The 17,231-nt window shown below is 33.7% G+C and overlaps 1 protein-coding gene across 1 annotated transcript in view; it reads right to left on the reverse strand.

Moving 5' to 3' along the window:
- Positions 1-8,562: 8,562 nt before the first annotated feature.
- Positions 8,563-17,231, reverse strand: part of Rnf138 (ring finger protein 138) — a 35,080-nt gene continuing 26,411 nt past the window's right edge. The window contains exons 6-8 of the mRNA XM_026400762.2: positions 16,346-16,454; positions 14,204-14,311; positions 8,563-10,821 (exon numbers count right to left, since the gene is read on the reverse strand). Coding sequence (XP_026256547.1) covers positions 10,753-10,821; positions 14,204-14,311; positions 16,346-16,454 — 286 coding nt within the window. The 3' untranslated portion in view covers positions 8,563-10,752. The remainder of the gene's footprint in view (positions 10,822-14,203; positions 14,312-16,345; positions 16,455-17,231) is intronic.

Consider the following 17,231-nt stretch of genomic DNA (forward strand, 5'->3'; position numbering starts at 1 on the left):
GCATTTATACACCATGGAGTATTACTCAGCACTAAAAAATGACAAAATCATGGCATTTGCAGGGAAATGGATAGCATTAGAGCAGATTATGCTAAGTGAAGCTAGCCAATCCCTAAAAGACAAATGCCAAATGTCTTCTTTGATATAAGGAGAGCAACTAAAAACAGAGCCGGGAGGAAGAGCATGAGAAAAAGATTAACATTAAACAGGGATGAGAGGTGGGAGGGAAAGGGAGAGAGAAGGGAAATTGCATGGAAATGGAAGGAGACCCTCATTGTTATACAAAATTACATGTAAGAGGATGTGAGGGAAAAGAAAACAAAAACAAGGGAGAGAAATGAATTACAGTAGATGGGGTAGAGAGAGAAGATGGGAGGGGAGGGGAGGGGGGATAGTAGAGGATAGGAAAGGTGGCAGAATACAACAGTCACCAGTATGGCAATATGTAAAAACATGGATGTGTAACCGATGTGATTCTGCAATCTGTATACAAGGGTAAAAATGGGAGTTCATAACCCACTTGAATCAAATGTATGAAATATGATATGTCAAGAGCTTTGTAATGTTTTGAACAACCAATAATAAAAAAATAAAAAAAAATAAAGTTCAACTATATGTTGCCTGCAAGAAACACACTTCACAGAAAAGACATCCACAGACTGAAGTAACAGGATGGAAATTTATATTCCATGCAAATGAAACCTGAAAGCAAGCATCAGTAGTTACTCTCATATCTAATAAAGCACACTAGAATTAGAACCAGAATTAGTCTGAAGAGATCATAAAGGCCTCTACATTCTGGTAAAGGGAATAGTCCAACAAGATTTCAATCATAATTATATAAAATAAAGATTTCAATGGGGCTGGGGATGTGGCTCAAGCGGTAGCGCTCGCCTGGAATGCGTGCGGCCCGGGTTCGATCCTCAGCACCACATACCAACAAAGATGTGTCCGCCGAGAACTAAAAAATAAATATTAAAAATTCTCTCTCTCTCCTCTCTAAAAAAAAAAAAATTTTCAAGAAAATGATCCTTATTATATAAAACAAACACAACTCCACTTAAGGCAGAGATGGATCCTAATACAATAACACTGAGTGACTTCCATAACACCTCTCTCACAAATATAGGACATCTAGACATAAAATCAGCAAAGATGTTTTAGACTTAAAACATGCTATAAATCAAAATAGACTTAACAGACAACTACAGAATATTTCATCTGACAGGTGAATACACTTTCTTCTCAACTGCTGCATGGAACTTTTTTCCAAAATAGTTCATGGTTTAGTCCACAAAGTAAACAAAATATTTTAAAAATGTAATTCCTTGCATCTTACCACGTTCTAATGAAATAAAATTAGAAATCAAAAGCATCAAAAACTAGAAAATAATTTAAACACATAGAAATTAAACAATATATTTTTGAAGGTGTCACTGAAATAATCAGGGAAGAAATTTAAAGATTCTTAGAATTAAATGAGAATAGAGATGCCAAGATAACAATCTCTAGAACACCTACAAAAGCAGTTCTGAAAGGAAAGTTTATAGCTGTGAGTGCCTACATAAGAAAATGAGTCTTAAGCAACTTAGTGAGACCCTGTCTCAAAATAAAATATTAAAAAAGGGCTGGTGATATTGGCTCAGTGATTGAGCAGCCCCTGGGTTCAATCTCTGGTACAAAAAAGAGAGAAAGACAAAGAAAGAAAATCAGAAAACAAAATAAACAACCTAAATTGATTTGGAAAAATAACAGTAAACCAATTCCAAAACCAATAGAAGAAACGAAATAATAAAGATCAGAGCCAAAATTAATAAAATAAAGAATAAAAACTATAAAGATCAATTGAACAAAGATTTGGTTCTTTTAAACACTAAACAAGATTGATACACCCTTAACCAAACTCACCGAGAGAGAGAAAAGAAAAATTAATAAAAATAGAGATAAAACAAAGATATCACAACAGACATCACTGAAATCCAGTTGAGCACTAGGGACTATTTTGAAAATGTGTATCCCAATAAATTGGAAAATCTAGAAGAAATGGACAAATTTCTAGACACATATAAACCTTCTAAAATCAGCCCAAGAAGATATAGAAAACTCAGGCCAATAATAATAATATTGAAGGAATAATAAAAAGCTTCCCAACAAAGAAAAGTCCAGGACCTGATGGGTTTTCAGCTGAAATCTATCAGACCTAATGCCAATGCTTCTCAAAATATTCCATAAAACATAAAGAAAAGGAACACTTCCAAATTTTCTTTCCATGAAGCTACTATCACACTGATATCAAAACCAGAGGCTATGTCAAAAAAAGAAAACTAGACAAATATCCCTGATGAACACAGACGTAAAAATCCTTAATAAAGTATTAGCAAATAGAATATAACACCACATTACTATGATCAAGAGTTTCATTTAAAGAATGCAAGAATAGTTCAATATACACAAATTAATAAATATAATACATCACATAATATAACCAAGGACAAAATCACGTCATCTCAATATATGCAGCACCCATTCACGATAAAAACATTGAAGAAGCTATATAAAAGGAACTTATCTCAACATCGTAAAGGCCATATACAACAAACACAAAGCCAACACAATACTGATTAGGAAAAAAATAAAAGCATTTCCTCTAAAATCAGGAACAAGATAATGATGTCCACCCTCAGCACTCCTTCCCAATATAGTACTTGAAACCTCAGCCACAGCAACTAGACAAAAGAAGAATATTAAAGGGATACAAATTAAAAAAAGTAAAATTACCACTGTTTGCATATGACATGATCCTATACTCATAAGATCCTAAAAGCTCTACCAGTAGACTTCTAAAGCTGATAGCAAATGGAGCAAAGTAGCAGGACATAAAAATCAAATACTAAAATCAACCGCTTTTCTATACAACAATAATGAAATCATTGAGAAACAAATCAGTAAAACAATCCCATTCACAATAGCCTTTAAAACAAACAAAACTTAGGAATAAATCTAATCAAAGGTGAAAGACCTCTACGATGAAAATTACAGAACACTAAAAAGAGATGAAAACTACTAACGGCTAAGACCTCTAAAATGAAAATTACAGAACTAAAAAAGAAGATGAAAACTACTAACGGCTAAGCAGAATTAATATTGTTAAAATGGCCATATTATCAAAAGCCCTATGCAGATTCAATGCAATCCCCATCAAAATATCAATGACATTCTTCAAAAAACTACAAAAAAAAAAAAAAAGTGCTACCAGGTGTAGTGATGCATGCCTGTAATACCACTGGCTAGGGAGGTTGAGTAGGAGGATCTCGAATTCAATCCTCAGCAACTTAGTGAGGTCCTAAGCAACCTATCTCTAAATACAAAAAAAAAAAAAAAGAAAAAGAAAAAAATGGCTAAGGATGTGGCTCAGTGGCTAAGCACCCCTGAGTTCAATCCTTGTTATAAAAAAAAAAATTCATGTAGAAGAAAAAATGACCCAGAATAGTCAAAGCAATTCTGAGAAAGAGAGAAACATTATAATACCAGATTTCAAACTATGCAAACAAATGATTATACAAATTATATTAAAATAGCATGGTACCGACATAAATAGCCACACAGACCAATAGAATAGAAGACACAGAGACAAACCCATGCAGATACAGTCAACTGATTCTTGACAAAAACACCAAATAAATACATTGAAGAAGTGCTTTTTAAAACAAATGGTACTGGGAAAACTGGATATCCAAATATAGAAGAACGAAACTAGATCCTTTTACTCAGCACAAAAGTCAATTCAAAATAGTGAGAGCGCTTCTAAGTATAGGACCATGTCATATGCAAACAGTGATAATTTTACTTCTTTTCTATTGGTGAGAGTGCTAGAAATTAAAGCAGAAACTTTATAACTGCCAGAAGAAAACATAGAATCACCTTCCAGCATATAGGTGCAGACAACGATTTCTTCAATAGGACTCTAAAGCTCAGGAAATAATACTAACAATAAATGACATAGCATTAAATTTAAAAGCTTCTGCACAACAAAGTAATCAATAGTGTAGACAGCCTACAGAAGGGGAGAAACTCTTTGCCAGATACTCTTCCAACAGAGGATTAATATCCAAAATACATAAAGAACTAAAAAAAAAAAACTTCCCACAAAAATAATAACCCAATCAATAAATTATCAAAATGAACTAAATTGACATAAAAAGAAAAGCAAATGATCAACATAAATGAAAAAATATTCGACATCTTTAGCAATTATGGAAATGTAAATCAAAACTACCCTGAGATTTCATCTCATTCCAGTGAAAATATCAACCATCAAGAATTTAAGCAACAATCAATTCTGGCGAGAATACAGGGAAAAATAAACTGTTATACACTATTGGTGGGAATGTAAATTAGTACTGAGACTAGGAAAGAAACCACCATACCAGCTATACCTTATACTGTATCAGTTGTTGGTATTATCCAACGATTTAAAGTCAGCATCAGCATATTATAAGGGATACATGCATATCCACAGGTATAGCAACTCAACTCACAATAACCAAGTTGTGGAATAGCATGGTACCAGCATAAATAGCCACACAGATGAATAGAAGACACAGAGACCAGCCTAAGTATCCATAGAAAATATACACACACATCATGGAGTTCTATTCAGCTACAAAGAATGAAATTGTCATTTGCAAGAAAATGAATGAAATGAGAGATCATCATGTTAAGCAAAATAAGCTAGACTCTCAAGGGTTGGGCTGAGGATGTAGCTCAGTGGTAGAGCGCTCGCCTAGCACGTGTTGAGGCTCTGGGTTCGATCCTCAGCACCACATAAAAATAAACAAACATATTGTGCTCAACTATAACTAAAATAAATATTTTAAAAATAAAGTCAAGGGCTGGGGATGTGGCTCAAGAGGTAGTACGCTCGCCTGGCATGCGTGCGGCCAGGGTTCGATCTTCAGCACCACATACAAAAAAAGATGTTGTGTCTGCCGAGAACTAAACAATAGATATTAAAAAAAAAAATTATCTCTCTCACTCTATCTTTAAAAAAGAAAATAAAGTCAATGGTTGTATGTTTTCTCTCATGTGGAAACTAGATAGAAAAAAAGGGGGGAACTGAGGAAGATCTCATGGAAGGGAAACCTGTAGAGCAGGGGAAGGGACTGGGGGGGGAGGGGGGAGGGGGAGGGGGAGCGATGGAGGGCAAGGGGAGGGACAGCGCAATAAAATGTCAAATTATTTGCACATACAAATATAGCACAATGAACCTATTATGAGTAACTTATGCACTAATAAAAAAATTGCACTGCTGAATGGATCAAGTCAGAGGCATCAAATTTACTATCAGTCTTCACCAACAAGTATAAAAGCATCTACACTTAAAAATGCCCTTGATGAAACAATGTTGTCTTCAAAAATTGACCCTTAAGTAGGTAAATATCCCATGACAAAATGGGATGTACAACAAAGCATGTTTCCTGCTCTGCGAGATGTCTATCTCAAGGAAGTGTACTTATTCAACTGTTTTGAGTTGTGAGCTCAACCACCTTTTTTCATGGCATGGCCATTTTTACTTAAGAGTTTGACAATCATGTTTATTTAGAGTTGGGATTTAAAAGCAATGAGTCTGTTATGCAAGGAAACAATCTTTTTTTTTAAACCAATGATAACACTTGAAATTAAGGAAAAATCAGAATTTTAGTTTTCAACTACTCAATTTTTAAAAACTGATTAGATCAGTGGTGAAGTGATATAGTATAAAAAGTGGTAACATGGTGGGAGATGCACATAACTCGGTGCACTATTTTCTGAGGGGCCATTAACAGAGTTATAAAATCATGCATAGGTAAAAGATTTACAGCATATGTGTTAAATTCCAGGCTCTGAAAAAAGAAAAAGATTAGAAAAAATTAAAATACCAATGGTAATGCAAGGAGCTATTTTAAAATCAACAAATATTTTCATCTTCTTAATTTCAAATACAAGTATACCCACAAAAATAAAACCTCTATGAAGTTCTCAATGATTTCTAAGTGTAAAGGATTCCTGAGACCAAGAAATTCTAGATTTCTAAGTGAACATAAAACTACTTCAAAAACATTTTAAAAAATGACTGTGGTGTAATATATCAATTCTATCTGGAAATAGAAAAATGCAGTTGGTATAAAGTAGCAGGCTCTTTGTACATTACTCAACCCTCAGAAAACATAAATGGTGAGAAAGTTGTCCAAAACCACACAAATATCCACAAGTTGAATCAGCAAAACCAGCCTGGCCCAAGAAATTAGGTTCTGTATTCTAATCAACCAACAAAGCTCTTTTCGTTCTTATCTACTGCAGTTCCTTTAGTTTTTACTTGCTTTGGCTTCTATTCCTAAAAAATTTAGTCCTTATACACTTAAAATCACATTCCACTGGGTAGAACACATGCCTAGATTGTACCAAGGGTCTGCATTCAATCTCCAGCACTGCAAATGAATAAATCCTAACCCTAAAAAAAATGCCTTGAAAACATATAAAAACAGCTTATGGAAAAGGTCAGGTTAGAGCAGTGTAAGGTCATTTGGTTAAGACTCTTCGCTTGTCTTTCCTGAGATTATAAGGGGAAGATCAGTTTTCAATTTTTACCTACTTTGGCAACCCCAGAGTCAACAAGATGAACTATTATTAGATGGAATACAATTTTCACAAACATTGAAACCTAACTTCAGAAAAACCGTTTTTCTATTTTGGACAGTTACTGCACGTAGCTGTAAGGAATGAAAAAACTGAGAAAATTTTCAAAAAACAATCTTGAGCAAAAAGTAGCTAGATTAAAAATACTTTGTACTTCTACTTATAGAAAGCATAAAAGGAGGCAAAACCATCTGAGCTATTACAGGTTGTGTACTGACAGTGGAAGTTGTGACCAGAAATAGGAAGAAGGACTTAAGGGATTCCAGTAGTGATTTTCCTTGATGAGTGATTACTCAGGTTACTGTTCACTTTACTACACTTTCAGTATCCCTCACATCCTGTGTTTTTCCTCTCCATATCCTCTGGTGAATGGCTATCTCATCTATCAGTGTCCCGAACTCCATATTCACTCGCTTGCCCTGATCATATTAAATCCTGCACAATAGGACCTTTCATTATCAGACTCTTAAAAAACTCCTGTTATAAAGTGGGCACGAGGGCACACACCTGTAATCCTGCAACTCTGAAGGCTGATGGAGGAGTATCACAAGTTCAAAGTCATCCCTAAGCAACTTAGCAAGATACTGTCTCAAAAAATATAAAGGGCTGGGGATGTAGCTCAATAGTAAAACTCCTCCAGGGTTCAATCCCTGGTACCAAAAAAGAAAGAAAGAAAAAAAAAAATCCTGTTCAAGCTAGGCATAGTGGTACACACCTGAAATCCCAGCAATTTGGGAGGCTGAGGCAAGAGAATCACAAGGTCAAGACCAGCCTATTCAACTTAGCAAGAACCTGTCTTAAAATAAAGGGCTAAGGGGGTAGCTTGGTGTAGGGTACCCCTGGGACCAAACCCCAGGACCAGGGTGGTGGGGAGAATTTCTGTTATATAGGGGTTAGGGATGCAGTTCTGTGATGAGTACATGCTTAGTATGCAGAAAGCCCTGTACTCAATTCCCAGCATCAAAGAAGAAAAAAAAAAATCATCAAGAAAGCTGCATAATCTAATGCAAGTTAATAAGCACACAATAAAATACAGCCATTTAAAAAAATACTGCCATTTATCTTTCTCATTTCACCAGTGGGACAGAGTGTAATGTCTATCTTCTCTGCTCCCAAAGATTTAACTTGGTGTTGGGGTAAGATCATGTGGCATGTGCGCTGCAACATGTGGCATGTGCGCTGCAACACGGTTTCCCATTCCCTGTAACCCCCCCTTTAATCACATAATTTTCTAATATAACCTCATCATACGTTTCATTTTCTGCAACTTTGTTGCAGAATTAAAAAAAAATATATTGTACTCTAGGTGGTATGGAGTGCATGCTTTATTTCTATCATGAATTTCACACACGTTTTCTGGGTCATACCATTTCTACACAGGCTAAAATAGCACCCCATTCTAAAAAGGATTTAGTAGTAGATTCAAGGGGTTTCCATAGAAGTTATAGTTCATTGAAGGTAGTACTTACCAAGCAGCCAAATAGGCATATGACATTGTACCTGCAATAGATTCTTATAGCCCTGGTATCTTGAGAGTAATCTCTCCAAATAAAGGTATTTAATGAACCAATTAACTAGCTTTCTGCCTATCAGGGCTTAAAAAATCTTGCTAGATGACCTAGATACTTTATAAAACAGCTTTATAATATGTTTATTAACATTTAAAATAGATGAAAGGTTTATAAAGTTAAATTCAACAGTATGTGATAACTTTTGCCTACTCACTTTTTTAAAAAGTACAAAATGGGTTATCATCTATGTGTCTTTCAGGGTGAGAGTTAGATGTTATATTTGCCTCTGGATAAAATTTTCATTAAACACACAGTAGGAGAAAACCACTTTTAATTGAAAAATAAAGCAATACATCTCAAATAAGACTCTGTTTAAACGAACAACATAAACTGTAATTTGTTTAAAGAAAAGGCTTTCCTAAGTGGTATTGTGAAATTTAGGTATCAGTATTAATAGCTTCCCTCCTTTATCCTGACAAATTATTTAAAATAAGTACCTTTTCCCAAGAACTTAATTTCCATGAATTAAATGTGTACAGGTTTATCACTACTTCCAACCCAGTGACAAAATGGAGGGGCTACTTTAAACAATTATTTCTATACTTGAACTCCCAGAGAAAAGCAAATACCAAAGTCAATATTTTCCTTATGAAAAAGCTTATATGTAAAACACACAAGACTATTAATATTTAACTCATTCACAAAACTTCAAAATACAATTTCATCAAGATGATCTCTACCAACAATTTTCCTTTAAAGAAGTTTGCAAATTTCAGAATGGTTTAAGTTGACATACACCAGACACGTTAAACTTTGAAAGAAACTACTAAATTATTGCTTTAAACTGGAAAAAAAACTATGGTCGAAAGTATCTTTAAAAAGAACTCATCCTGCTGTTCCTAAAATTACACTCATGTAAGCTGCAGAAAAAAATGTTAAAGCATACAGTAAACATTACTCTTAGAATAACAGAACAAAGGCATTAAGATGTATGGCTTTCTGTGTGATTGTTATTACTATCTATAAATAAAGTCATTGCTGTTTGACTGAAAAAGGTTTTTACAAAACTTCACTTCTAAAATTAACATTTTTATTAAATCAAGTTTAAAAAAATGTTCACTGTAGAAAAGTCAACAAGGGTTTTAAGAAAACCAAAATATACCTTTTTATACAATATATGTATATATTAGCAGCAAACTACTTCTGAGATTTTGATCTTTTAGTAATTTTAAAGAAAGCATAAAGATTGTGTATTAGTATGGAATGTCAGTGAATTCACTTTATCCTTTTTTTCCCTGTGATTTGGCCCTTCTACAAAATACTTTATGATTCCCAATATTAAGAAAAAACTTAGTTTTGACTATGAAGTAGTGAAACTGTGGCTGGTAAAATCTATTTTCACTACCCTCATAGTCACGCATTATTTTTGAGAATAACAAATGAGCACCATATAAATAGGTAATTGTGTGTAAACTCAATTTTTAAGGTGTAATAGCAACCAACTTATATCACTTAGCATTTGTTACTTTTTAAAAAAATTTGGTGACATACAAAATTTTAATCAAATCAGATAATTCAATCCTATATTGCTTGTTCATTTTTAAATCCTTAATAAAAGTTCTGTATAACCTGACAAACTGCAAAGATATATATGTATATGTATGTTATGTATATACATACAAAAGTATATGTACATATATATCTTTAGCTTTGAATTTCTTTAAATTTCTCATTTAAGGATATCTGTAGAATATATCACCAACTGAAAGTTTCTAGTAAGTTTCATCTCAGCTAATGAGAAACACTGGCTATTGAAAATTCTGTGGCAAAACAATTGTTATTCAGCTTGGTATTTCAGCTTACAAACTGGTCAAACAAACAAGATTGAATTACCAATTGCCCCAAAGAAATAAATTTTTTTCTTGATATTTCCTTCTAATAGCAAAAAGGAAATGTCTTTGCAATGAACTTTTAAAGAGTTAAAATTATTAAAGAAATTTCACTAGTTTTCAAAAATACTAAATGTTATATAAATACAATTTTCTTATAGTTGAATACTTCAGCTATAATCTGCGTTTAAAAAATTTCCTTTGGATTCTTCCATTTAGCACTTCAAGTTTTCATTCTGCAACTCTGACAACTGGCTCAGATTTGTTACGTTTATATCAATCACGTCTTTCAGAATTTGCTACTGTGTGATACCTGTGTACAATAAATAGGAAAAACTGCACCAAATTTCAAAAGCAACATAATAAAAATGAAAAATTGAAAAATATGTAATATAAAAAAAGATAAGAGTACAACAGGGATTCCCTTTTCACTACATTACTGAGATATAATCCTTTTTATGCTTTTAAAGTAATGTCATAACTTTAATTTTTTAACTTGTCAAGAAGATGAAGTTTTTAGGTGGCCCAACCTTTATTTTTCAATTAAAAAATTTAAAACAATAGACTGAATTACTTTTATTAATATACACATCAAGTTACTGAAACGGTGACTTCGTGTAGTTTTCCCCTTAAAGATGGCACTTGCAGGTACAAAGATGTAGAGATGTCTACAGGCTTCAGATGTTTACTTGAAAAGATTCTTCAACAGCAGTTTGATATTGGGTTTCCTCATCTAGCTGAAGATTCTAGAACACACACATACACACACACACACACACACAAAAAAAAAAAAAACATTAAGTAGTCAATAAGAAAATACTCAACTATTACACATTTATCCAGTATATTACTGATCTTGATGTACATTACATTCAGGACAATTTGTGTACAACACATAGTATACTTTAAAATATAAGATTAAGATGGATTTGATGGCACCTATCCGTAATCTCAGCAACTCAGGAGGCTGAGGTGGGGAGATCACAAGCTTGAAGCTAGCCTGGACAACTTAGTGAGATACTATCTCAAAATAAAAGTAAAATATAAAAAGGGCTGTGCATGTAGCTCTGTGGTAAAGCACCCCCAAGTTCAAATTCCAGTGTGAAAAAAATAAATAGATAAAAGATTAAAAGATCTAAATACTTAAGCTTTAATTAAAATTAAGTTCAACTGTAAATTATTTAGGACTAATAAGATCAACAGAGAATGAAATATATATTTCCAATCAATCATTAATCAGAACTATGCTTAATTATAACCTACAATCATAAGTGATAAATTTGCCCAAAGAAATAACAGCATCAAATAATTAAAATCATAGTTTTCAATAGCAAGGTAAAACAATACAACAATTAGACCAAAAGTAGCTCACTGAACAGATTTTCATTTTTCCAAACAGTCTTCCAGACATAGTAACCTTTCCTAGGTTGAGAATAATAATCTACAAGTACTTCATAAAATTGCTAATGAAACAGTGATTTTTATGTACATCTGAATTGTTTTGAAAGGGCCACCAAAAATGCCATTTCCTCTATCAGTCTCTTCTGCCTTCTGGCTTGCGATGTGAGAGGTTTGCTCTGGTATCCATATGGTACCCTCAACCTGGACTGGAAGCTCCAGAACTTAGAACTAAATAATTTTATTCTCTCTACAAGTTAATGGCCTCAGGTATTTTATTGTAGTGACACTAACCTAATATACCATACTAAATAAAATTCAGTTCAAGTGCAAAAAAAAAAAAAAAAAAATGCCATTTCCTGAAAAACACAACAAAAAACCCATTTATCAAGAGTGCAATTTCAGATAACAAATAACCCAATCAACAAATGGGCCAAGGACCTGAACAGACACTTCACAGAGGAGGACATACAATCAATCAACAAGTACATGAAAAAATGCTCACCATCTCTAGCAGTCAGAGAAATGCAAATCAAAACCACCCTAAGATACCATCTCACTCCAGTAAGATTGGCAGCCACTATGAAGTCAAACAACAAGTGCTGGCGAGGATGTGGAGAAAAGGGTACTCTTGTACATTGCTGGTGGGACTGCAAATTGGTGCGGCCAATTTGGAAAGCAGTTTGGAGATTCCTGGGAAAGCTGGGAATGGAACCACCATTTGACCCTGCTATTGCCCTTCTCGGACTATTCCCTGAAGACCTTAAAAGAACATGCTACAGGGCTGGGGATGTGGCTCAAGCAGTAGCGCGCTCGCCTGGCATGCGTGCGGCCCGGGTTCGATCCTCAGCACCACATACCAACAAAGATGTTGTGTCCGCCGAGAACTAAAAAATAAATATTAAAAATTCTCTCTATCTCTCTCTCTCTCTCTCTCTCCTCTCTCACTCTCTCTAAAAAAAAAAAAAAAAAAAGAACATGCTACAGGGATGCTGCCACATCGATGTTCATAGCAGCACAATTCACAATAGCTAGACTGTGGAACCAACCCAGATGCCCTTCAATAGATGAATAGATAAAAAAAATGTGGCATCTATACACAATGGAGTACTATGCAGCAATAAAAAATGACAAAATCATAGAATTTGCAGGGAAATGGATGGCACTAGAGCAGATTATGCTTAGTGAAGCTAGTCAATCCCTAAAAAACAAATACCAAATGTCTTCTTTGATATAATGAGAGCAACTATGAACAGAGCAGGGAGGAAGAGCAGGAAGAAAAGATTAACATTAAACAGAGTCATGAGATGGGAGGGAAAGGGAGAGAAAAGGGAAATTGCATGGAAATGAAGGGAGACCCTCATTGCTATACAAAATTACATATAAGAGGTTGTGAGGGGAATGGGAAAATAAACAAGGAGAGAAATGAATTACAGTAGATGGAGTAGAGAGAGAAGATGGGAGGGGAGGGGAGGGGGGATAGTAGGGGATAGGAAAGGTAGCAGAATACAACAATTACTAATTGGGCATTATGTAAAATTGTGGATGTGTAACCGACGTGATTCTGCAATCTGCTTTGGGGTAAAATTGGGAGTTCATAACCCACTTCAATCTAATGTATGAAATATGATATGTCAAGAGCTTTGTAATGTTGTGAACAACCAATAAAAAAAAATTTAAAAAAAAAAAGAGTGCAATTTCAGCTGGATGCAGTGGCTCACACCTAGAGACTCAGCAGTCTGAAGCAGGAGGATCACATTTTCAATATCAGCCTGAGCAACTTAGCAGAACCCTCTCAAATTAAAAATGAACAGGGGATGGAGCTCATTAGTACAGCACCCTTGGTTTCAATCTCTAATACTGAAGATATGGGGGCAGCAGGGCTGGGGGTGGGGGATGAGGGAGGGGTTATATAATTTCAAAACTGGAGAGAAAAGAAAAATGTAAATTTTGTTCACACCCCCTTTGAGAACAGTACATGTATGGTTTTATTACCTAAACTAGAAAATAGTCATTTTTTTTGTCAGGATTTATGCTGAATTAAATAACATCTCAATTATACTGAAGATGAATAAAATGCAATGTCACATTTAACACAGAAGTCATTAATTAATTTTAAAAAACTATGACACATTCAGGAAACAGTTTTGCTTTAAGGAGCCATTTTTAAATTATGTAACTTCATTGCTCACTTTCCCAAATAATCAACCTGGCTTTGCCTGATACTTAAGCTCCTCCATTAAAAAAAAAAAAAAAAAAGTTTCATGTGCTAGATGGGGAGAAATCTCTAATATCTCTAATAGTAAGTTTAACAACAACTTATAGTATATGGTAAATATATCCTTTCATATGTTGTACCAATTGTACCTCAAATAATGTATTTATAATCTAAAAGTTTGCCAATGTTATTAGCAAAAATAAAAGAACTTGCTATATATCTAACCAATATGATACAACAGCTTGACTCAAATTCAAGTCTAGCCAGGCATGGAGATGCATGTTTGAAATTCCAGCAACACAGGAGGAATTCAAGTTTGAGACCAGCCTTGGCAACTTTTAGTGAGACCATCTCAAAACAAAAACTAAAAAGGGCTGGAAATGTAGTTCAGTGATAGAATGTCTTATGTTCAATCCCTAGTACAAAAGAAACAAACAAAACCCCAAGTCTAGATTGAAAAAAATAATTTAACTTGAATATTTAAATAGTACTTTATTAAAGAATTTACTTACCACAAATTCTCCATAATCAAACTGATGTCTTTGATTTAGATGACTAACGAAATTTCTAGTAATCTGGCTAGGATCTCCCCAAGGAAGAGACACACAAATAGGACATGTCTATGAAAAACAGATTGTTTTATATAAAAAAATTATGAAAACAATCGAACTTTATATAATGGAAGGTTTAAGCGACTTTTATTGGCACCATTTTTCCAAAAGTTCAAATAATATCTGCTAACACTTTTTTTGCAAAAAATGATTTTTTAACTAAGCTATGCACATTGTTTTTTATTTTGACACAGTAAACACATAATAATAAGCTTTTATATACAATGGAAAATCAAATATTTTGTGTGACTTGTTTTATTGCAATATTTGCTGTACTTCAGTGCTCTGAAAAAAAACCTGAAATATCTGAAAAGTATTTCCTTTTATTTTAATGATGCTGGGTATCCAACCCAGGGCTTCAAGCCTGCTAGGGAAGCCTTCTACCACCAAGCTACACTTCTAGCCCTTGATGAAAAACATTTCTAAAGGCCAGATTTCATAACTAGATCATTTCCCAAAGTACCTTAAAAAATGCACTAATACAATAAGAGACCTTTTATATTCTATTACTTAATTTCCAATTACACATTGTTTCAATAGAAACACAGAGTCTATAAAAACACCAATAGTAATGATAGTTATCATTAATTGCCTATGTAGTAAATAATCTCATTTGATCTACACAATACCATGATATCATTAGCTTCATTTATATGTAAAATGAAAATTATGTGAATTATGAAGTTTAAATTGCATTCTTAAAATTTTAATGAAGTACATCTTTAAAAGCAAATGGATGACATACTAAATAATATAAAAAGGAACTTTTGTAACTGGACTCTAGTCAAAGCTTACAATAGAGTGACTACTAAGCAGAAATGAATAAAAATTGCTAATTCAATATAAAACTAAGTGTAATTCTTATATATGAGATTTCCTGAAGACTTCTTGGCATTATTATTTAACAGAAACTGACCCCCTTCTAAAAAAGCAAAGTAGGTATGCAAGAGTTTGAAGGAATTCTCGATAGTTATTGGGACATGCTTTTTTCACAAATTTTTCTAGTAATTCACTAAGCTTAAAAATATCCACAAGTTTTTACTGATAAACTTTCCTCCTATTTTTATTTCTGAAGGAATGTTTACATATCAAAATGCTTATGGGCAGGGATATATATATATATCCATATATATAGTTCAGTTGGCAGAGTGCTTGCCTTGCATGCACAAAGCCCTGGGTTTAATCCCTAGGGCCACACACACACACAAAAAAAAAGCTAAAAAAGAAATATCTCTTCCAGTTCTGTTCGTTCTATTCCATTATCCACAGTTAAAATCACTTATTAACTGTGTTCAAAATAAGCTGTTCTGAGACCATTAACACAGTGTTGGAATCCTGCACACTGCTACTCTTTTATTTTCTTCATTCACTGAAAAGGTCTCATCACTTTCTAACTCACCCTCAAAATGACATCAAAAAGATTTGTATGCATCAAAAACAAAGTATGGTTCTTTTCCTTCCTTGCTTTATGTATTCATGTATCAGATTCTGCAAAGGTTTAGAATTTAAAATACCTGCTGGGGGGCTGAGGTTGTAGCTTAGCAGTAGAGCGCTCGCCTAGCACATGCGAGGCCCTGGGTTCGATCCTCAGCACCACATAAAAAAAATAAATAAAGATATTGAGTTCAACTACAACTAAAAAATAAATATTAAAAAAAAATACCTGTTGGGTTTATTCTTTCAACAAATCCACCTGCTTGGACCCTGTCATCTACATCCTATAGAGAAAGAAACTGAAAGGACCCAATAGATTTAGGTTCTGTCACTGTTTAACAATGAATTTCCTGTTCACCTCATTCATCACTTTACTCTTCTCCAGGCTGTCCTATCCTATCTCACAATAAGCATATCCCTTGGATTTCTAAACATCTCATTTTGGCTCAAATAAAATTTGATTTATCAATCGTTTTTTGACAAAAATCTACCTTACTGATAATGCTCTATATCCCAACTTATATCAGTGGCCTTCCCTTTTGCATATATAAAGTAAAATAAGTGGAGCAGCATACTTTAAGCAGAAGACTATCTTAAACATGTACTTACCACAGGAACTATCTGAAATAGGTGGTTACTGTTACAGTGATCAAGTAAACGCTGTCTAGTAAAATTTGACTCTTGACACAAGGGACACTTAAAGGTGGGATTCCCAGAACTACAAAACAATTGTAAATGAAGCATATTTAATTCAATACCATAACAAAAAAATGAGCTCTATTATATTTTGACTAATGTGAGCTTATTTTTTTAAAGTTATAATCATTAGACTATTGAAGGATTCTCACATTTTCAAAATGTTTTCAATAAATGATCTAGAACAGAACTTCTCAAACAATCTCAGTTAATAGAAATAGTATTAAATTTTTTTCATGGAGTCTGCCTAGATCAAAACAATAACAACAAAAAGACTTAGCTTTTTTTAAGTAGATAAGTCCAAATTTTTAGAATCAATCATTAATATGAAGCTAATAGATGTCATTCTTGTGTTCCTTGAAAATTTTTTTAGGGCCTCACTAAGCTGCAGAGGTTGGCTTTGAACTTGTGATCCTCCTCAGCCTCCTGAGTCATTGGGATTACAGGCATGAACCAGTGTCTGATGCTAAAATTTAAAACTTCTAAGATTTCTGCTAAAATTTAAAACTTCTAAGATTTCTACCAAAATTATACCTTTAGCCAGGCACAAAGGCCCATGCCTGTAATCCCATTAACTCAGAAGGTTGAAGCAGTAGAATCTCATCTTTGAGACCAGCCATAAGCAACTTAGAAAAAACCCTGTTTCAAAAATAAAAAATAAAAAGAAGTGGGCTAGGGCTCAGTGGTAAAGCATGCCAGGGTTAAATCCTCAGTAAAAATAATAATAATAAATTATATCTTTAATATAATCCAGGTCCTAGGAATTAAACATACAAAATTTACAGATAAAGCAAAAAGA

Source organism: Urocitellus parryii, chromosome 13 (genome assembly GCF_045843805.1).
Source record: "Urocitellus parryii isolate mUroPar1 chromosome 13, mUroPar1.hap1, whole genome shotgun sequence".
NCBI lineage: Eukaryota > Metazoa > Chordata > Mammalia > Rodentia > Sciuridae > Urocitellus > Urocitellus parryii.